Source organism: Genypterus blacodes, unplaced genomic scaffold (genome assembly GCF_046128005.1).
Source record: "Genypterus blacodes isolate CSIRO-AG114 ecotype Tasmania unplaced genomic scaffold, CSIRO-AGI_Gbla_v1 ptg000156l_1, whole genome shotgun sequence".
Classification (NCBI taxonomy): Eukaryota; Metazoa; Chordata; class Actinopteri; order Ophidiiformes; family Ophidiidae; genus Genypterus; species Genypterus blacodes.
Genome location: NW_027466957.1, coordinates 661261 through 684358, shown reverse-complemented (window position 1 = coordinate 684358; position 23098 = coordinate 661261). Strand labels below are relative to the sequence as shown.

The following is a 23098-nucleotide window of genomic DNA, read 5'->3' as shown; positions in this document are numbered from 1 at the left end:
ATTCATGTAGAGGATTACAAAAAGCATGGCCAAGATGAAGATTAGCACAAAAGTTGTCATTCCTGATAAAAAATGGACTTGGGTTGAACTTTGTCTGGTTCCTTTCTCGTCAACCGAGTAGAGGGATGTCGGTTCTGTACTTGATGGAAGCGGTGACGCCGCCGCCGCGCTCCAATAGCTTACATACCGTACCGATACATCATTCTGTTCAACATCGTTACACAACTTAACGTACTGAAAAAAGATCACAATGAAAAATGAATGTGTCTGTGATTTATTGCTAATCCCATGCATCACAACTTTAGTGTATAAACAACTTTATTGACCATGTTGATATTATTTTGCAACCAAGGAAAGGTTGTCAGAATATGTCTTGTTTGAAATCATAATACATTTAAAGGTAATATATACCAGCAATAATAACATAGATAAGAGAAATGGCTACATTATTCAATGAATATGTATTTCTATTATTTATTTATTTTAAGTGAAATGTACATCAGTTGCAGCCATCTTTTTGTAATCTGTGAAAAATTGCAGTCTCCTGGCTTTAGATTATGTTCATATCTTGTATGTCATCATCTCTGTTGCCGTTTGTTCCCTAGCCAATAGAGGTCGTATGTACCTACTGCCGTTTTTCAACTTTCTAATTAAAACATTTTGATTTAGTTCTTGGTGTGAATCCATTTTAAATCATCAGTGATCAGTCAAGGTAAAGGAATGCAAACATCATCGGTTTGGTTCAATCTATTCAACATTTATTTGAGGAAATGTATCAAATTATTGGATTTTTCAATTGTACATCAATAAAATAAGTTCTTCACAGTATACACTTTCAAAAAATCGTGAGGTTAACATCACATTTGGCAACCTAATTTCTAGACAACAGATATTTAAACAAATTTACAATAGGAGATCGGAGTAGTCTGAATCGCTCGCCCGTCTTGGCTGTCAAAGTTGAAATACTGACAGATGGCACTGAATCTTCCTCCTGCACCAACATCCGGACCGCCAAGAGGCTTCAAATACAACTGAACCACTTTATGTATAGAGTAATGAGTCTCACAGTCTTTCATTATCAGTTAGCGTTAGTGAGTTTGGCTTTTGAGTGTTGGTCAACAACAGAATTTTGTACAATTTCAAGGGAATTATCTCTTAAAAAGGGGATCTGTTGTCAATATAATGGGAAACAGTTCCTTGTGACACTCCACTTAAAGAGATTAGAGGAAACCTAGAAAGAAGCAAATCAATGACTCAAGTAATGCAACTTAAAACAATGATCAAACTCAAAAGCTCACATGACCTAAAGGAATCTATAAAGGAATTATTGTATGGCACTAAAAAAAAAACCAACGAATGCTGCTCAGGGTTCTGGGAGCCTTTATAGGGTAACACTCCCCTCTACAGGCCAAGCGTGATTACTGCAGCATTAAGTCTATCTTCCTTTACAGCCCGAGAAATGAACTAGCAATTAGTTTACCATACATTCAACCCCCGCTGCAAGTTTAAAAATCAAAAAAAAGGAACATCAATTATAATAAGACCACATAGGAGTTAATTCAAGAATGAAGACAGAAAATGAAAGCACCAAATGCATCGCAAGTTGTGCCTTTTCTGACAGACAGTTCTTCCTTTCCAGCCACTCGTAAATGCTTCTACTTCCTTTCTTTCTTCTTGTCCTGAAAAAGGGGTAATAAAACTGTCATGACAACACCACATCATTTAAGGATACGCAGTGATAAACAAAACAGAACAGAACAAAACAAACAAACTACCTTATCGTTCATGGCAAGGATGACCATCAGTTTCCTGAAGATGGTGATGAAGTCAAGGAACAGATCCACACAGTGCCTTAGAAAGAAATACGTTTATGAGTCAAGGGTCAAACTCCTGTGGGCTCTCTGGGGCTGAAGGGGTTAAGTTATTAAGTTATTATTATGATAGATCAACCAATCCCATAACCCATTTAATATCTCTAAAATATACAATCTCTCCTTGGAGTCAATGTTAAGCGTTTCCTGTTCTTACCACACATAGTCCTTGTCTCCATTCTCTGCTTTCTCAATGATGAGCTGAGTGTCAAACAGGACAAATCCACACATGATGAACAGCCCGAGGTACATGTGTGCCTGTGAAGAGATAGACGACACAAAAAACATATTTACAACATGCAGCACGGCGGCCTGCTGCTACTAAAGCCCCGCACAAATGATTGAAGTAAGAGGGGGAGGGGGGCTGTGGTTAAAATACCTTAAACAGCATCACAGATCCAAAGAACAAGTTCATCAGCGACATCAGGAACAGGAGGGAGAGGCCGGACATCAGGGTGCCTGAGAAGATAAACGTATTATTTTAATGGAACAGGCATTGAGATCGGAAGGATTGAAGACCTGTGTGTGTGCTCTGTTCCGTTTTTACCTCCGAGGAAAAGGTAACTCCTGCGTTTGGCATAGAGAGCGCTAAGAGTGAAGCAAACGAAGATCACGGAGGTTCCCACGAAAGCCGTCACAACGATGCTGAGGTGAAACAAATGATTCAGTCAACACATGTTCACAGATAATTACACCGATGTGATGAAATTATCCGTTTGGTTTTAGAGCACTGACGTCACCATTTCATCATTCATGGTTAATTTGTTTGAACTGTAAATCAGCCACATGTTCCGTGCTCATGTGCAGGTGTTGAGTAACACTCCATACCTCGGATTAATGGCAATGACAAAGTCCAGCGTGGGGCCAAGGCCGACACCTGGAGAGGAGACGAGCAAGGTCAACTGTTAAACTTACATGACCAAATACAAACACGTATTCAAATGTAAACACTTATACTCCATAAACCTCCCATAAGGCCATGGTTTTACCTGTGAGGAAGGCAAAGCCAGCCAGGATAGCCAGTCTCTTCTTCTCATTCTCACGGCTGTGAGGAGTCATGGCGAGCCAGAACATCAAGGCCAGTGACCCCAGCACAGACAGCATGCCGCCCTGGAAACAAAGGAAAGGATCATTTAAGGCTAACATCCCACATATCACATAAACATTTGAACTAGTGTCACGTGATTATTTGTTCCCATCTTGGATACACAATTATTTTCTAAAATGTTGCATTTAAACTGAAAACAAGGCTCTTTTGAAGATTTTGTCACTTCAAAAGGTTTATTTACTCATTTACGAGACACAGGGAACAGACAAGAGTCCAGCACTCAGTTATAACAACGAAAATACGACTGACTTTTACCCTGATTCACCCTTCACTGTACTTTAACCTGTGGTACCTTTAATGGCTCAACTGTGTCTGCAGAGCTTCATAAGAAAGGAATTGCACAACACACTGCACATCATTATCTACTAGCCATGGTGATTATGATGATTGTGTGACTCAGAACAACATGTGGTAGAATCACTTCCTCTTATCAATGAACAATAGAGACACTGAATGTCAACATAGGAACAGTGAATCGGAGAAGATAACAGAAAGGTAGGAATGTTGCTCACAATGCTGCTCTGTAATGAAAAAAAACGCCTACACAAGAAGTATGCAGCCACTGGCAAACTGAACTGACATTGGTGGGCTTTAAAATTGAATAAGTGGTCTCCAGTAGAGCCTAGAGTTACCTGGAAAAGCCGTGTGACCACATGGACGTAGGCTCCGGCTGCAGCCACAAACATACAGGCTGCCAGGCTGGAGTACACATTCTTCAAATGCACCTGGGTCGAATCAGAGCTGAGGAGGACAAACCACAATGATTACCTGGCCGGAGACAGCAGCTGGTAACACACACCTGACACACTCACAGAGAGAGAGAGATACTGCAGGCGTACTTACATTTGAGACAACTTGAAGAGGGCGTCAAAGTTGATGTTACGGTCGAAAACGTTCATGATGAAACCTGGGGATGGGATCTGATCTCCTGTGAATTCAGACGGAAAATCATTACACACGGGGAAGGTCGGGATCCAAACTAGCAGCCGCAGCCTTCTGTTAATGGACTACACAGCTAACGTCACGTTACAAGTGCGTAGTAAGTTAAGTAGTAAGCCCCCGCATGCCAGAACTAGCGCTCGAGCTCGGCTAATACAAGCTAACACGTTTGTTTCTAGGAGAAACTGCGTCAATTACCGGATAATTATTACATAAATTGAAACCTGATACTTAAATACAGTTAAATATAATGTTGTGCTACGCTAATAATAACCGAGCGACGCTGAGACGAGCGAGACCGTGTTTGACGCAGACGCTGTCATAGTATCGGCTAACGCTAGCTAACGTCACTAGCATTAGATTACGAACCCGTCCAGACAACATTTGCTAAGATGTCAACACAGTTCGACGTCGGTTTTGTTCGTCGACGGGTGAATTAGCGTCGTTGCTACATTAGTCAAGAGCACAATTTAAACATATTAACACACCGTACTGTGCCTCTCCTCTCCAACTGCCTTACGCTCTTTCTTCTTCCTGCTGTCGCTTTTACTTTTGTTTGGACAACGTTACGTGTATTTAGTAGAGAAGGGGGCGCGTCAGTCAACAGTGATGTCAATAAGAAACGCCTACAAAGTTGTAGTCCTAATCACGTAGATGTGGAATATTAACGAGTCGCACCACAATGGCTACGTTTAAATAAAATATCCAGTTGTGTAGTTATTTTAAAGCAAATTCGATGTGAGTAAAAGGCTTGAAAAGTGATGTAAACGTCGTCTTAGTCGTGAAATATCACTTCCGGTTGTGTCACACAGTAATATCTCCGGTACATCTAAAATGGCCGACCTACGAGTGCAGTGCGAAAGCCTCCATGTTTTGAAAGTAGCTACACCCTGCCCGGAGCTCTGCTGCGGTTCACCTGCTGCTCCCTTGCTAGAGGCTAGTTTGACAAATATCCCGCTTAAGTGTCCAATGTCTTTACACTAACCCCTTTATTTTCTCATCTTATGGCTAAAATAGATTAAACCGTATATAGCACTTTCGGCGGATGTTTAAACTGCTAAATAACATGAAATTTTAATGTGAAAGAATGTACCTATGCAAAAGGTATTTCCTGGGAAACCTATTATCATAATCTAAAGATGTACTAGGTCTATCATTAATAATACGTTTTAAAATGTGTAGCCATGTAAAATGATATCAATGTTGTGACTTGGGTAGTTTGATGACATCGTTGTTGTAGCGTTTTCTATTCTTATGACGCAACTACCTTCCTTATTGAGGTAGCTTCAAAATTTGCAACTAGAAAGCAGCTTTTTTGTGTTTTCTTATTAAACATATAAAGGAAAGTTACATTTTGTTGTCGTGTGCGTGACAAACGCTGTTTGTTAGACTATCACAAGTGTATTTAAAGTGAAAAGGAAACGTGATGGAGTAGCACACTTCCCTGGTCAGGCTGTGTGCTCATGAGATGTGATATATATATATATATTTTTTTTTAAATCTTAGTTAATAGGAGAAAACATGCACACAATGTAGCAGCTTAGTTTATTTTTTGTATTTTATTTTATAATAAAAAATAACAGGACCTTGTCTGTAAGGATTTTGGTATGATCAAATAGAAAACATGAGTTTGTGATTTATTCTGATACACCTAGTCAACAAATTGTCACTGTCGAAACAAATACTTTTGGTCATCACAACTTGTACATTTTCATTTCCATATTTTAGTGGTTAACATGCAGGCAACAATCGCATTAGGCATTAAACATCATTTAAAAAAAACATTTTCCCCAGGAATCAAGCCCTCACTCAACATATCAGTTGTTGTGAATTTCTAACAAAAAGTAAGTTTTTGCACGACTGACTGTGTACCTTGGATTTAAATTTACGCAATGAATGATTGTAACTCCTTTAATTTTAACATCTTTGAACTTTAACAGGAAAAATGTAAATGTGAGCAGCTGGTAGGACTGAATATCATTTGACAAACTGGAAGGCACAGCCAAAATTAGATGGTTAGATAGACACAAGGCCAGCGACAAGGTAGGCAAACAGATTACAATCCATTATGTTCAGCATAAAGACATACTGGACAATACAGGTTTTGGCTAATAAATACAGAAAAAAACACAAGTAAATAAAATATTCATCATATTTGATGATATTTTCAAGTGTTGCACTGCAAGTACCACAGCCACATGGCATTACACTTGCTCTTGACAGTGTTTTCTCACGCTCAACATGACGCATAAGAGTGTGTAGGGTCTACAAATCTCTTTAGGCAGAATGAACACGAAACTGTCTGAAAAGGCACAAAGGCACAGTTGTTACATTTAGCACTGTCAACACATAACAAGTGCAAGTTTTGTCATTTCGTAATGAACGTGAAACATTACAACAAAAACTTCACTGAAAACTGTGACAATTTATGCCCATCCTGTGTCACCAGTGTATTCCAGTGTGTCTGCTTTCAATGGACCATCAAATAAATCCTACAGGAAGATTTTGCCCCATTTACGTCATTGGTCAATAGATTCAAATATCATTGTGACCACTGATGTGCTGTAGCAATTATAACCTTTTGTACAATAGTACAAATAAGAAAAATACATTGTGTTTTGCTTCTCATTTAGTGTCAAAAAGGAAAATGTCTACAACTGTTGATTGCAATTATTCACTGGCTACAAAAGAGGTACTGTCCATGTAATTACACAACTGAGTTGCATAGAAGAACCATGTTTACTGTTATAAAATAGATTTTGTTATAAAACAAACTAGAATAGGAAATTAACCACTGTATAAAACCTGGTTGAATAAAAAAAAAAGAGCTGATGGTACTTGTTGTTCCTTAAAGGCACAAGAATAAATCAATGTCCTAAAGTCAAGTCAGGGCAGTCAGGCTTCTGCTTTGGCAAAGGAACCACTTTAATATTCATTCTCACTGAAGTGATTGTGATGGGACAGCTTTGGTTGTTGTTTCCCACACTTTCTGATAGTACTTTTGAACAGCGGCTGCCATCAGCTTCAGTACTGAAATTCAGAGGAAAGGCCTCAGAATTGTGTTTTTCCAGACAAAGAATTTCCCTAACCTCATAATAATAAATTTTCCTAAATAGAGACTTTTTGTAGAGGTTGGAAAAAAATGTCTGGAAGATTGGCCCAAGTATTTATTCTTGATATGTGGTACTATTGTCGTCTTAAGAGGTGTCCAGCTGGAGCTCTGACTCGGGCTTAGCAGATCTAACCGGAGCTACAGCCCTTGAAGCTGGTCCAGCCGTGTGTAAACGTTATCAGCTTGACTAAGCTCTTCAAACACAGGAAGAAGGTTGAGAAGCTCAGCATCGTCCACGTCATCGAACCACGACACCACAGGAACCTGAGAGGAACAAATGCATACTTAGAAATCATCATCTATGATCGGATGAACATATAAGTTTCCATATTGTTTAAATGATAGATACACTATTATTTATCACACTGACTATAGACATGTCCCACCACTACTAAGGACTACTTCATTATTAACAGAACGAGAACAGAACTCACAGCATTTTTAGGGTGAAAGATGTAGGAGGCTGGAGAGTTGTCCAGGATGAGGGTTTTGTGGAGGTCTCGGCCCAACCGGCTCAAATCTTTGACATAGCATCCCTGGTGGAAGACGCATGATTCCCGAAATAACCGGGTCCGGAACACGCCGCACTGATCCAGCAGATCCGTCACCGGGTCTGCATACTGACAGAGGTCAGGGGGAGGGGAAAGGTAGGAAGCGGAGCAGGGAAAAGCAAGGTGGTGTAAAGTCGGGCTAAGGAAGCGTAATCTAGATATTTGTTCTTACCCTAACGATGGGTAAAAACTAATAAGTGTGCCACAAATTCAAACTCTACTCCTCTGATAAGCACAGAAACAAACAAATTACAAATGAAGAGGGCGTCTAATGACTAAGCATTTTAAGTTGCAGCCTGCTATTAGAGTGAAGGGACGTCAACAGTCAAAAGGAAACAGAACAATAGATCAGATTTTATGACAAAAAACCAAAACAAACTGGTGCTAACTTAAATGTGAGGATCGATTCCAGACTGTGTCTTTGTGTAACGTACCTTGGCCAGACTGGCTGTGAAAAGAACACATTCAAACAACTCTCCCATTCTCTGCAGGAACTCGTCCACATATGGCCTCTTCAGCACGTACACCTGTGGAGCAAACACACTGGTCAGCCTGTATACTGTACAGTTGATTTGACTGTCATTTACTTATCTCGACAAAGGAATTCATTATTTCCATCCGTCAGCTGCTTGTGGCCGGTTCCTGAAACAAGTAATCAAGAATAGGCCGTGCTAGTGTTAACCAGCCTATCCTGGATTACTTGAACCAGGCAGAGGCCCCAAAGACGAGTCCTTAGTAGCAGAGGAGGTCGGGGAAAACACATTTCTGAGCAAACTACATTTTCGTCGGTTCTGGGACAGTTGAATGTCTAATGCCTAAGTTAAGGAAGGAATCATGTAAACATTTTCTGGACAACTTAACAATGTCCTAGTGATTGCATCGCTTGTTAATGAATCTATAGATGGAAGTAAGCTGAAAAGTTTCTTGCTTAAGCTTCCGTTCTCATTTGCAATTCCCTGTTCAACATCTGGCCAGTAGAGGGCTCTGTGCACCACTAATAGCAAACCTGGCTGATCAGTAAGGAGGAGACCCATCCCTTTTCGGCTCAGCAACCACTGAAAACACATCAACATACATACACAAACACAACCCCCTCCCTCTACAGCCAACACACACACGCAAACACACACACACACAGTAGTTTACCTGGTGTGTGGTCCCCTCTATCTCCACAGGCACGATGAAGTCTGCATTACTAATGGGCTGGGGAGAGAACACAGAGGAATATGGCTGACATGCTCATTCACATGTACACTGCTGCGTACATTCACATGACATTACATAACAGCTTATAGGCAAACACTATGCCTTCAATTAACTGACTCAGATGAATAAACAATCAGAGCAGAAGCCCACTAATGCATCACTGGCATATATTGTAAATTTGAAATACACTAATCATTTACTTGGTGTTGTTCCCTTGAAAAATAACCATTAAAAAATAATATATAACATCAAATAACAACAGATGGAGCATGTGATTGTCTGGATACCTTGAAGGAGCTGTGCACCAGGGTCTCGTCCAGATCTATGACCACGCATATCTTCCCCTGGTCCTCGGCTATCATCTCAGGCAGCAGGCTGGGTTCAGATTCCTGATGGTGAGACAGACGGACTTTCTTAATGTGAGTGTCCTACACACACACACACACACATTCAGTACCTATACATCATTTGTCACGTCTGTAACAAGATGCATTAATATAAGATAAATGTGAAAACCAGGCCCTGATTTGATTTCAGAGAGGTTTGGAACGTAGTCACAGTTATTATTTGATAAACTAATGAACTTATACTTTCGAACAGATATAATATGAACAGGATATGATGCATGAAATAAACACAGTATCTGATCCAAAATCCATTAAAGAATACAAATTAAATACATAAACATCACCCTGGTGGATTTTGATTTATTTCAATAGGAGCCAACCAGACAATAACCAGGCCCTACAGGTGCTGCTTCCTGTTTGCTCCTGATGCTGGAGGACATTCCCCAAATGTGAGCAAACACAACACCTCATTGGAACGTCTAACTACAGCTCAAAACAAGCTTGCGCCGTCCACCAGCGTCAAACACTGGCACTTTGTTTTCCTGCCAATCTCAAAAAGGAAAAGACAAACATTACGCAATTCCCTGTAAGCTCTCAGCCTATTTAAAGGATTGATAGTCGCTCTGCTGCTCTTATCTTCCTCGTAGGATCAAATGTGAACATCAAAGCGATGCCATATCCGTCGACAGTTGCGGTTAACGTTCAAGATGTTTGGAACAGGTGCAGCAGTGTTTTTTATCTTACACTTGTTAAAGTTATGGTTGAAGACATTAAGTACACATCATAAACATTTCCTTATTTCCTACAGATGGTAAGCTTAAATGAACACTCCCTTAGAAGGTGGCGAGTATTGCGTGTAGGTGTGACAGAAAGTGAAGCGTTAGATAAACAGGACTGAACTGAGGTCTTCAAATTGTTTTCAGCGGTGTGAAATATAGCCGGAATAAGAATAGTGTTACCTTGACAACCGTCCCATTTTCCTGTGACTCCAGCAAGGGCTGCAGGGAAGGTGGTGGTGTTGGCGGTGGTTTGGGGCCATCCTGAGCTTGGAGGCAACAGAAGAGGGCTTTGAAGATGTTACAACTCCGGGGCTGTTTCAGGGAGGACCGGCTCACCTGACCTGTTACACACAAGAGAAAGCAAGACTTTCATGAGGAAACGGCACAAACGGCACCTATTCTTAGTGGGAATGCAAAGTGGGGCCTCAAATAACAGGAAAAAGTCAAATCTCTCATCATCCAATTTAATTCCATTCCAAACAAATCCAATCTTGATGCAAATAATATAGAAATGACAATGTCCATCTGTCCACAGGGAGGGCACAGCCTGCACATGGAATCTGTTTTTAATGCGCCTGCCTGCCTGCCTGCCTGTGCTGCTGCTGCTGCTGCTGTTGTTGCTGCTGCTGCTGGAAATGGCTGGTACATGTTATATAATCACAGAGGGCGGGAAAAACCCACACTTTTCAGCTGTACCTTCACCAGAAAGCATTCCAACTATTTTAAACTCCAAGAGCTTCCAGGGCTGCTTGACAGGCTGAAGTTAGCCAGATCTGCCAGGCAGGCGGCGCAGTCAGCCCCTGTGAACCGGACAAGCAGCCCCCCCCCTCACCCCCCCAGTGTTCTGTGCAGCTCTTTGATCAGTCATTGTAAAGATGGGTGTCCCAGTCCTATACAAGACTTCTGCTGGATGAAAGAGAAAAACATTCTTGACAGGGCTCTGCTATGCACAGCCCTCAAGAGCATTTCGTGCAGGGACTTGCAAACAGAGTGAATTTTAACACGGTGATACAGTGTCACCATACAGATCATAAATTAACTCACACCTTACTAGAAAAGGGAACCGCTGATAAACAAGCCAATCAAAGACATACCAGGCTCTTAGACTTCACCACAGTCATTTTCTTTTCTATTCTACAATGTCCAACTTGGCCATCGGGGCTCTGAAGACATAATGCAGACGCTACAAGGATCATGTTACATAACTTCAGCGATAGGACATTCAACCTTCATGTGGCAATAAAACAGATGCAAACAAAACGCCTTTCTTCAATCCAAACCCCTTTTATGAGGATAAGGACAATATTACACTGCAGTTATCATGATTCGGATCCTATGGACGTGACTCCACATTGCTACTCGGTGTACTGCAGCCTATTGATTTCCCACAGGGGCGACAGTACTGGCCACGTATGACATAACACACAGGCTCCATACATTAGATCTGCCTTGGATCAAAGAGGATGAAGATAACATGACATCATAACAACCCTGTAGATTCATTAAAGCGTGGTTGACATATCCAGTAGTGTAGTTTGACTTAAATGCAAAAAAAAGACACATATTAGTCCAGAAAACACATTTGGGGTGTTTGCAACGATACAATATGCACGCCATTAATAACCACGATGTGAGCCAAAATCAGTGAGCCAAGCTTCTTTCAAGCCCGAGGAAAGCGTGCAAACAAGGGGATCTTTGAAACGGCGCTACAATGGGCGTGTGCAGAGGGGTGTGTTTGTGCATTCCGCTGTCAATACCGCGGCACCTGGTATTTCTAATACAGTCCCTCAGCTCTCTGTGTGTTTGTGTGTGTGTGTTAATCCACAGTCACTCCACACTCCAATGCAGCCATACACCCGCCTGCCTGCCATTACACCCTTTTTACATACCATCCGTACTGTTTTATTTGTTTTTACACCAATAAACAAAAAACCCTTGTAAACAGCGCCGCAGCTCCGTCTCGCTGCCGCTGGTGCGCATTGATCTGTGCCCCCCCCTGCCCCCCCTCTGCTAAATGTGAACAAAACAGCAGAGTTTCCAGTGTAGTACAGGCTGCCTGCGGTGACGGAGACGCGCTCATCGTGCTGTACCTGGTAGTAGTGGGATAATATGGGATGGTGCCAACCGAGCGGACCTGATAGATACAGTAGTAAATGCACAGCAGGTTCGTTTTGGCAGAGAACTGGCGGCACCGATTTCGCCAAAATCAGCCAGAACAACAGAGATAATCACATCACCACATGTTAAGAAGCGGAACAGATTTGCATAATAAAAGAACCCATTGGAGAAAAAAAAAAGACAAACAGAATCAACAATAGCCAAGCTGCGTAATCAGAGCTGTGAATTTCAGCTTGCGTCCAATAGCGTAAGAAACAGAAATCCATTGTAAACATTAGCGAGCAAAATATATTTAAGGAAATGAACATAATGGGCGCTATTATTATATTTTTATTATTATTTTTCTTCTCCCGTTTGTGTGAATCTATTGACGAAAAACACGCAAAGCCTCGTAGTAAACATGATTCACAGCTAAGCGCGATGTAAACTTTTCCAAGCTATATTCGACCGTGTTTAGGTTTAAATGTTACAGATTTTGCTTAGTAAGTGTCAACAAAAAAAAGGCAATGCGCCTCCGATCGCGCTCAACCAGCGTCCGCAGAGCTCAACTGTCAAATAGGCGCACTGTAGCTTTCCTTAATACACCGATTCATTACGACGAAAACAACCGAACGATACCGTACGAACGACGGGAAGGTTAAAGGAATTCCAAAAGGACATACAACACATGTTCGCCTCACCTGTTTTCGGTAACACTTGGACGTCTTCTTTCTGCACTTGGGTGATAACAGAACTTTCCATCTGACAATCACGGAGCCCTCAAAAACATCAAATCCTATCCCCGAGCACTGATGGGCAGCCCTCATTAGGTTTTATTGACAAGTAAACTCAATTATTCGCCGAGGGAGCTTGTCATCCGTAGGCGCGCCTCTGTTAAAATCCTGGATGCGAGTAGGGTTTATCTTGTTCCTGGCTTTCTTTATTCCCCCGCTTCTTCTTCTTCTTCTCTCAGAGGTCCGCCCGGGGAGGGGGCAAGGCACTTAGATATTTTTTGAAGGCTATTTGAGACCCTGTCAGCTCTGTCGTCTCGAGTTTACCGCTACTATTACTGGTAATATCGCTGGGCTGCCCCCCTCTCCCGTCGCAGAAGTCCCTCACTTTTGCTCCAACAACATGGAGAATCCAGGCGAGAGAAGGAAAACAACCGAGGAAATGGGGCAAGGGAGACCGGTTTCAAGCCCCCCCTTACTACAGATAAACAACATCGCCCAAAATGCCCCACAGAGCGGGGAAAAATACCGAGAATGTCTCACTTTCGTGTGTTTTACGGTAGAAAATATGATTACCGGTCGCAATTGCGTATAAAATGTTAGTTTTGTTTCAATCGAAGGCTTTGTTTTTCTCCAGTTGGGACTCCATGGGCGCCTTGAAACGGTCTCTCGTGCCTGATTGGACGCCCGGGAAAAGGGGGCGTGGTGAAGGCATTCCTCCCTGTCCTGCACGTTTTGCGCCGAACACATTCCAGTGCTGCTCTTGTAAATGACGTTGTAAATTTTTAAAAATAATAACACACAAACACATTTTAACACACTAAACATCAGTATATGCCGTATATGAAGAAAGCCATTGTGTATATGTTTATCGCTGGTTGTTCAATAGCACGCTGTGTGTTTATTTTGTATTCATTGGTTCACGATCTTTGATTTGTTTTTTTCTACATCTAATGTTATTCTGTTGACAGCCTGGAATTTGTGACAACACTGAACAAATCCGAATCAAAGGAAGCAGGGTTTAATTATTCATAGCCCCAGATCACAGGTCTGAAAACCTCTAGAAGTTAACATTAGTTTCTCCATGTTACATAAGAATACCTTCACGTTGTTTACTTTTCACAGCCCAGAATTCGTGATTCTTGCCGTCACAAATCGCGATATCTCTGCATCAGCGTGGGCTTTATCAACCATAACAACACATTAGTAGCTTTGGTTATCTCCAACACTCATACACAGATATTTCTTTAGCCTTTCTTCAAGCCACACGATGACGTTTACTGTTTTTAGTTCATGATAATTGAAACGGAAATTGGTCAATCAGTGTAACCTACCTGTTAATGCAAAAAAGGGATTTTATTTCCTAAACATCTCATGACTTACTCCTTATCATTTGCATTGTGCAGTAATGTATACTTGTTTGTACTGTAGGAAAGAAGATAAATTATATACATTTGATATACATTACACTGTTTCATTTTGTTGAAAGGTGATATGTAACTTCATGTAACTAACTTGCCTGAAACCTCCTGGATGACTTCCCTTTCCTAACTACTGTGTTATGGAAATCTCTAAGCCATTTTTGCACTACTGCGCCCACACACTAATGCAGTGACATTACCATGGGACTGCTGGAATTAGTTAGGTCATCAACTTGACAGGCAGAAATAATTGTATTTAATCACCTCTGCCAAGACTATAACAGCAATTATCTTGTCTGAATCTCAGCGATTAATTGTTATATTATTATAAAACTGCAAAAACAGCTAGTGTAAATTAAATTGAGTGGTTTTGAGCAGCTGGAAATGAGAAATGTTTGCTTTACCCCTTTCAAATAAACAGAAGTGGGTTCGACATCATGTTAGGCAATGTGGTCAAACAAGTGGACCCCACATATTCACAGCATGGCGGCCCTGCAGCGCCTTTTTATTGCCTGAAGTTATGGCGGAACGGGAAAAAATCAGAGATCATAATTAGGAGCACAATGAGTGGTTTTCTGAAATGAAGTAATAACAGTTATTCCGCATCTTTCAGCATGTAAAACCGCCCTATGAATAATTAAAAACAAAACTTAATACGTTATATGTTATGATGAAGAACACTTCCCAAAAAGAAACCATTCCATTTCTGTTAATAAAAGAAGGTCAACAACATAGAACTCGCCATTCCAAACACATATGGGCCCATTACAGCAAAAGCTCAGCCAGTGCCCACAGTGGCCACAATGCAAGACATAAACAAGAATGGCCAGGCTGTTTGCATTCCTGGTACGACATTTTAAGGCAGCACTGACAGATCTGTTTAAAAATATATACTAAATAAGTATGGGCCGCACAACTGGAAAATGTCATGTGGTGTAAACCTGATGCCATTGTTTACAAAAGCAACCTAAAATTCATTAGGTTTGCTTGCTCTTTGCCAAATCTTGCCCACTTATTCTGCTAATGTTGCGTGTGCATTCCTCTGAGGAGATATATTGACAGATAGACAAAGAGCTAAAGGGTCAACTCCTGTGGAGGCCCTCGGCTGAGTGTGAGGGTTCGCCGGTTGTACCCTGTGTAATGGTGGAAAAACTGTCCAGAGCACGTGAGCTCAAACATCAGAGGCTGGTTAATGCTATAAGAACAAAAATCATTGATTAAAAGGGGTGAATGTATGAAGAAAAGAGAGGAACATACTGTAGAGTGAAAGGAGAACTGGATCACAAGTGTAGCACATTTTAAACCCGAGACCCTGAGACAGAATTCAAAGCTACACAAGCATTTGGTAAGATCGTGGAAGGATTTATTGTATTTCTAATCATGGAATTGTTTGTTTACAATTCAATAACAAATGTAATATTTTTTTCAACCGGTTTTCCGTTTATCTATTGAAATATCCAGTGAAAAAATAAATCAGCTACTTAGTCTGTTTAATGTTATCAACTGCTACATTATAGCAAATATACAGATGGATTCTATCGCTTCTGTTGTTTGAATACAACGGCGAGTATTAATCACATTCTCACAACTCAATTTAAAATGTACAGAGGGCACAAAAGCCAAATGCTCTCCCCCAAAGGAAAACTCTGAAGTCATTGAAGCTATTTCCATCAAATAAGGTAAGTTATTCAAATCTGTAGTAATGTATACAGTTGAATGGCAGATTTCTTATTACTGACAGACACACACACATACACACACACACACTATCCATCAGGCTTTGTGGTTCTATTTCTACATTTCACACCTGCAAAGTGTCTACTTACAGCCCCATGCACTCTGCCATGCATAAGCTACATCCAATCATGCTGATGACAAACTAGCTGTTGAAATTTGCTTGCAGCAACTGAGCCTCATGTAGGGCTGGAACTGTAGGGTTTACAGTCATGTGATTTGCTGGAAGAGCACCCCCCACCCCCCTCCTCCTACCTCGCAGGCCTGCCCCTGAGTGGCCTCTGCTAGGCTATGTTTCCAGGAAAGGGGCCTACTGGACAGGCTGTGAGGCCTAGGCAGGGAGACATTGGCTCATTGAGAAAAACAAAAACAGAGAGGGGCGGTGGGAAGACTCTCCCCTCTTACATAACTCTGCCTCCATGACAGGGAAAAAAAAACCTTCCCCGCCACAATGCAAAGAAAAACCTGTCCATCCACCTCCTCCCCGCTTGCAAAAGCTGAGGTACTTCAGAACTGGAATTCAAGCAACACTGAAACCAGCAGTGCCTGCTCGCAATTACACAATAGTTAAGCACACACAAGTCTTCAGACATACCACCAACGCTAACATGTCAACACCAGGCAAATCCCAATGTACAGACTAAAACGAAAGGCAATTGCACTTAAACAATTTCACAGTATATGTTTTCATTTGTTTTGTCTAACACTTTCATGCTGCTCTTTGTGCATAGTAATGTGCAAACACACTCCACAAAACAAACATGATATAACACATCATGTCATCAAATGTGTGTTTACTCGGCTGTACAGCTCTGGTGGTGAGACACTTACAGTATCTAAACAGCACTGCACGCCCTCTTGTAGCCTGCACTGCCTCCCTGTGGTGAAAAGTGAATCTGCATGGAGGAAGTGTAGCTCTTGGACATACCTCCAATGTTCTGCTGTTGCGCGCACACACACGCGCGCGCGCGCACACACACACACACACACACAAAAACACAGTCTAAACTAAAATTCAATAAGCTGAAATACAATAATAGTTTAGACCATTTAAAGTTAATTAACGTCATATAAATAAATGTACTTTACAATACAACAGTAAAAAATAAAAAATTCATGCTGCACACAGCTGCGCTTTCAGCTCTTGAAATGAATGTCCACTCAGGAGTCAAACTCTGCCTGCTGCTGGATCAGGATGGTCGAGTCATTCCCTCTGCTGGTGGTCGGGTCCAGACAGGAAACTCCCAGAGCTATTAGACATAACCACGACTGGAGCGGAGACAGAGCCAGATTAAAAATTAATTGCTATATCGGATGACGGTCACATATACTGTATATGGTGCATCATTAAAACACTGAATTATGCCGCTGTGCATTACAACTGTGTGGCACTAACGCACCACAGCTGCAAGAATATGACTTGAATTAGATTTTTACCAAATTAAAATAGCACCTACCAGATAACCCGCAAATCCCAGGTACACTATGGCAAGGAAGGCTGCCAGCACATACAGCCACACACTGTTGAGTGCAGTCACATAGACCACCACGAAGTACATGTTGATGACACACACTATCACGATCACCACTCCTCCTCCTATCTTATACACTCTGCAGAAAGAACAAGGTCACCAGAATAAACATATCAAACAGAACAACAACAGCGAATAAATACATTTGAGTATCATTTGCATTTTGGATTAGGATCAAAATGCACTCACAGTCCATTGGCAAAGTCATTCATGAGTGATGGCATACTGGTGAAGGTAAGAATGGGAATGAGGGCAAATGGTAACTATGAAAGAAGAGCAAGAATGAGATGAGACATGATGTCGTGTAATGACAATGATGGCATGTACACATGAAGACTAATTAGCCCTTTTCCCTTTGCACCCCTCTGACCTGTATGCTCTGCAGCACGTTGAGGAAGTCGTTCATGCCCGTCAGATGATGCACGTCTTGGAAGATGGCAACCAGCAGGGTGGGAGCGATGGCAATGGAGCGGGTTAACATCACCCGAGCGAAACGCGACCATTTCAAGTTCATGAAACCCTAGGGGCAGGAACACACCTGTCTGTAACCTTTACCAGGGAACTCCACTTTCTTGCTACAGTCTAAGTGACGAACACAGTGGTGGATATGCAATTACCACGCTTACGTAAACACAGCCCGGTTCCAAACAAGACTGTAAAGCCAGGTCAAATAAAGGATCACAGAAAATTCCATAAAACTAACAGACAGATCTGAGAGCAAATATTTACCATGAATGGAGCGGCCTGAGCAAAGCGGACATTTTCAGTGACTGAGTGTTTGTGTGTGTGTGTGTGTGTGTGTGTGTGTGTGTGTGTATTTCTTTTGCACTGGTGACTCCTCATTCTTCCACTGACCTCCATGACAAACTGTCCAGAATACGTTCCAGTCATGGTGGAGCTCTGACCAGCTGCAAGGATCCCCAAGGCCCAGATGTAGAGGGCAGCCGGACCAAAGAAACAGCCCAGCACCACTCCCTGCCACAGCCACACCAACAGTCAACACAGCCAAGATAGTAAAACAACTTCGGCATTACAAAGGACACCCGAAGAGACGTACATCCATTCAGATCGGAAGTCAAAACCACATGAAGTAATCTGACATGTTGCACTAAAATACATTGATTACTCATTCATATATAAATAGATATTGCTTGATAAGGAATTGATCAGATTGTCATAAATATGCTGTCTGGGGTGCTGGACTATCTGACCAATGCATTTATCTCAGTCATGATCTGCTGCATTAATCAATGCAACGTAAACACAGAGTGAAGGGGAATTCAGTGACTTACCCCTTTGTAGATGTCCACCTGTAGTGTTTCATTATTGAAAGGGAAAAGATCAAGATGAGGACTGCCTGATTTATTGCAGACAGTCGCCTGAAATGAAAAACACATGCAGTAGTCGCACAGCAGCCAATGAAAACACCTGTTTTGAGTTAACAAATGTTGGCGTGAATCTGTGAACCTCTTATTTCCTGCAGAGATACCCACCACTTCCATGTTTGTGCTTCCATAGAAAGCCTCAGCGAAAACAGCCACCACGAACACATTGATGAGGAAGGACAGGAACAGGGCGATGGTGGACTCGATCAAGTAGTACTTGTTGGCCTCTTTGACTTCCTTCTTGCTCGAGCGGTCCACTTCTCGAGACTGAGAGAACATGAGTATTGATTAGCAAATACGTTCTTAGGCGCTCTCACACAGCCACACAGAAAAACAGGAAGCTGTAATCGCTCAGCCTCAGTTGCACCTTGACGAGGGCAGAGTGGAGGTAGATGTTGTGCGGCATGATGACGGCGCCCACGATGCCCACGGCCTGCGTCAGATGCTCAGGGCCACAGCCTTCACAGTACGGTACAAACATCCCCTTCAGCACCTGGCCTTGGTCTGGGCTCACTGTAACATACTGGAGGGGGGCGGGGGTGTGTGTGTGTAATGAGAGCTCCATATGTATGCAGTATGTTCACAAGCATAACACATCTATATTATTCTACATCTCGATCTTTGTACCTCATATCCAAAGGTTATGGCCATGATAGTGATGAGTAAGCCAAAAAAGGCTTCCAGCTTCCGCAGACCTGCACGGGTTGAAGTGTAAAGGTAAGCGGGATGTTTTTCCATCACGTCTATAGTGAATTATTTTATTGCAATTTCAAAGTGAAGACATGTAACCCACCGTACTTATCCAAGAAGAGAAAGAAGAAGGCGTCGATGATGGTGATGAGGCAACCAGCCCACAAGGGTATCCTACAGGAACACCAGAACACACACACACACACACACACACACACACACACACACACACACACACACACACACACACACACACAGAGGGAATTATCAACACTGACGAATCAAACTGAGATTTAGTCCCTGCAGCTATAAAATCAATGTCTCTGAGCGCTCCCATCACCTGCCAGAGGACAGCAGGTTGAAAGCGATGGCACATCCAATGACCTCCTGCATGTCTGAGCCAATGATCGCCAGCTCCACCAACAACCACAGAATGATACGAGGCACCTGGACAGATGACACGGCCACAAGATCAAGACAGCAGCCCTGGATCATTCCATAGCTGAACTAAAAAACAACTGTATAAAAGAACTGTGGCTTTAAGTCAGGCTAATTCTTTAAGCACTGAGAGAACTGGATTCACCTTAAGTTCTCATTTCAAGACTGTAAGTGCTCCAAACACACAAAACGGCTCAAGGACACAAAAATGCAAGCAATTGTTCTACTTGTGGAGGCCATTAAGTATTTTTCTCACACTTATTCAGTCTCTGTAAAGGCACCCAGCAGAGATGTAATGGACCCAGAACAGAGAGGGGGCGATCACATGAGTCCTAGTCTTGTGGTACACAGTTGTTCCTCATTTACAACTATCAGGGAAGCAACAACAGGACAGGATAACTGTCACAGCAAGGACACATCTCAACAGTTGTTATGCAATAAAGCGTAGAGAAGTAGCGTGTAGAAAACCAGAGGTAGATCTGTTTCATTCATCAGATCATTTCTCTGTTATGACCCAGTCGTGATGATGATGATGATGATACCAGAGTGTAAACAATGAGTGTAAACATGCAGTGACGATGTTTGCATCTCATATTAAAGCGGGGGGCGTTATACACATATAGCACCGATGAATCATACAGGATGCTCACAGTGTGATACTGCCGATTGCAGACTTCTGCCAGGTGCATTCCGGTGACCACGCCCAGCCGAGCCGCCAGCCGCTGAAGCAGCAGACCGATGATGGTGGCGCCCAAAAGCACCCAGAGGAGCTGACAGGATGAGGACAGAGAGCGATGGCATCTGTTAATCTGTGATCGAGTTATTAGTTCAAAAATAAAGAAAGTTATGTTTTCACTCATATCCGTTTATCTGACATATCTGTTTGTGAAGCTGTCAGGTGAGAGATTGTTGTTATTGTTGTTGTTGAGGTGGAACTTGGATAATAAGCTTTTACTAATTACTTTTAATTTAGTTTCTACATGGTTCAGAACATTTGAGAGCCTCTGCATGAAACCATTTGTGAACCATTGTGAGCCATTTTGATAAAAAAAAAGAGTTTAGAGACCTTAAATCCAGCTTTTGCACCAGACTGCAAGTCCGACTCGATGTTGCCAGGGTCCAGGTACGCTATGCTCATCAGGAAGCCCGGCCCAGTGAAGGCCCACAGCTTCCGGAAACTAAACCACATCTACAGGACAGAGGAATGCAAACAATGACACTTTTTCAAACACAACACGCCTTCTTTAAATAAATACTGGTCTTTACTGGAAATTCGTGTCCATACCAATACCGGGAAATCAGTCAGTATGTAACAGTTATGACCTAATGGCCTGAGTACCTTATTATCCTCCTCTGGCACAGGGATCCTCTGGTCAAAGTCAGTACTAGAAACAGATTCATTGTGGTGCTGGAAGAAGACAGACGGGGAGGGGACGACTTGATGTGTGTGTCTGGTTTGGATCAATTCTTTCTCTCCTGACGCGTCGCCCGCTGGAATTACAACACAGAGAAGCACAGAGAGGATTATAAAGGGAGTAAAGGCTTTAAATCACACACACACCCACAAGTCAGCAGAGTCCATGTTTATGACAACGTAGATGTCACTGAGTATTACACACTTCCTGACAAAATGCTGACTGGTGTGATTTGGTGACGGTAATTACCGGTACACAGTAGGAAAAGAAATCCATTATCACAACTCATCATTGCAAACACTTAAACTTACAACATGCAAGAAAACATCCTGTCCAACATATTTATGGGGATAATTCTCATGTCTTTTTCCCAGACGGCTATCAAACTGCCACACACCAAACAGATATCATTACCTTGTCCCCTGGCTTGTCCTGGATCATGATCCGTGGGAATACTTGGAGGCAGAGAGGAGATGTGGATGTTCTCAGGAAGGGGGTTTCTGTCTGGAAACACACAGGTAATTATGATAGGATTACATGACCACAGTGCCCACATAACAAATCTTTCACAAGCAGAAAGCCGTGGGGGGATCATCACCAGGAAACAAAGGGAACAGGACAATGAGGCAAAGTCCAACAATAACTTTGTTTTTTTAGGATTATATGAGGCAAACTTCATTACAAGCTGCTGTAAACGTTGTCAACTATAAATCAAAGTTGGCACTTCAATAAAAAAGTGATTATGCAGTAAATATGCAGGCAGATTGCATTTGTTCCCTTCCAAACAAGCTTGACAGAAACTATCGCTCTTAAGTGTGTCAGCTGTCTCACCTGAGCGCAGAAAGGAGAACATGTTTTCATGAGGCAGACTCTCCAAATTGTGAGCGTCAAACTGAAAACCCGTTGGACTTTAAACTACTTTCCGGTAACAACTTTCCCTCGTTTCCCTGTCGATAGAAAGGAGTGTTGGTTTTTCCATCCCCGTGTGCGTGTACGTGTGTGTCTCTGTGTGTATGTGTGTGTCATCGCAGGTAAAGTGAGCCAAGGTAAGGTAGGGAGGAGGGGACAAAGTCACATACCACCACGACAATGTTTGACTATGTGAAACTACTCCACTTTCCCCTCCTTCCACCGTGTGGCCTACTTACACTCACACCACCTACTACAACCACAAATTACGACATAAATCAGTTATAAAACACAACTATAACGTTTGTCTTTTAAAGCACTGCATTATGTGTAATTTGGGAAGAGTAAAGATTATTTCAATAACTAAATAACCTCTAGCGTCAAGCTGGCTAGCTAGAGTTAATGTGTTCCTACTAGGCACTTTCAAAATAAAACCACGATACTGGGGAACAGGCCTTGCTTCCGGTTCAAAATTTCAAAATATATCCCATGAATTTAACTACAGCGGTAATATGTTTCTAGAAAAATATTAATGAAGTCAGTTTAATCCATGTTGAATGTGCGTGATCCATGATAAATGTAAGTACTTGCGAAATTTAATGCCTTGAAATGAAATGCGTTGTTCAATATGTATCCACTGACATTACTACATTCCCTCTTCTTTATTGCTCCCATCAGGTGTGGACCCTTTCTTCAACTCTTAAACAAGTGAACACATAAGATTTAGGTTAACATGTGCAGGTAGATCAAGGAGAAAATGGAAGTGTACCAGGAATGACAATCACTTCAGACCATTGGTGTCAAACCTGTTCCACAGAAAGCCAAACAACCAC

General features: G+C 42.0%; 3 protein-coding genes across 4 annotated transcripts; all 3 read right to left on the bottom strand.

Moving 5' to 3' along the window:
• Window positions 1-736: 736 nt before the first annotated feature.
• tmbim6 (transmembrane BAX inhibitor motif containing 6) lies at window positions 737-4560 on the bottom strand. 2 transcript variants are annotated; one of them, XM_076166824.1, is made up of 10 exons: window positions 4407-4560; window positions 3823-3907; window positions 3612-3720; window positions 2861-2981; window positions 2700-2748; window positions 2419-2516; window positions 2251-2330; window positions 2029-2129; window positions 1776-1851; window positions 737-1679 (listed from the first exon to the last, which is right to left on the bottom strand). In XM_076166824.1, the coding sequence occupies exons 2-10, from the start codon at window positions 3876-3878 to the stop codon at window positions 1656-1658; spliced, it is 714 nt and encodes a 237-aa protein (XP_076022939.1). In that variant the 5' UTR covers window positions 3879-3907; window positions 4407-4560; the 3' UTR covers window positions 737-1655. The 2 variants fall into 2 exon arrangements, with proteins under 2 accessions (XP_076022939.1, XP_076022940.1); XM_076166825.1 differs by having other exon boundaries at window positions 4412-4508.
• An 898-nt stretch (window positions 4561-5458) lies between these two features.
• On the bottom strand, window positions 5459-13383 carry ctdsp2 (CTD (carboxy-terminal domain, RNA polymerase II, polypeptide A) small phosphatase 2). Its single transcript, XM_076166823.1, has 7 exons — window positions 12712-13383; window positions 10094-10254; window positions 9075-9176; window positions 8728-8784; window positions 8016-8108; window positions 7465-7650; window positions 5459-7294 (listed from the first exon to the last, which is right to left on the bottom strand). Exons 1-7 carry the CDS (start codon window positions 12770-12772, stop codon window positions 7169-7171), a joined length of 786 nt encoding a protein of 261 aa, XP_076022938.1. The 5' UTR covers window positions 12773-13383; the 3' UTR covers window positions 5459-7168.
• A 3080-nt stretch (window positions 13384-16463) lies between these two features.
• On the bottom strand, window positions 16464-22423 carry LOC143013282 (natural resistance-associated macrophage protein 2-like). Its single transcript, XM_076166847.1, has 16 exons — window positions 22188-22423; window positions 21771-21860; window positions 21281-21432; window positions 21008-21130; window positions 20592-20711; window positions 19844-19950; window positions 19607-19677; window positions 19441-19508; window positions 19181-19336; window positions 18922-19080; window positions 18721-18807; window positions 18284-18403; window positions 17799-17948; window positions 17618-17691; window positions 17354-17507; window positions 16464-17165 (listed from the first exon to the last, which is right to left on the bottom strand). The coding sequence occupies exons 1-16, from the start codon at window positions 22207-22209 to the stop codon at window positions 17058-17060; spliced, it is 1761 nt and encodes a 586-aa protein (XP_076022962.1). The 5' UTR covers window positions 22210-22423; the 3' UTR covers window positions 16464-17057.
• Window positions 22424-23098: the final 675 nt, after the last annotated feature.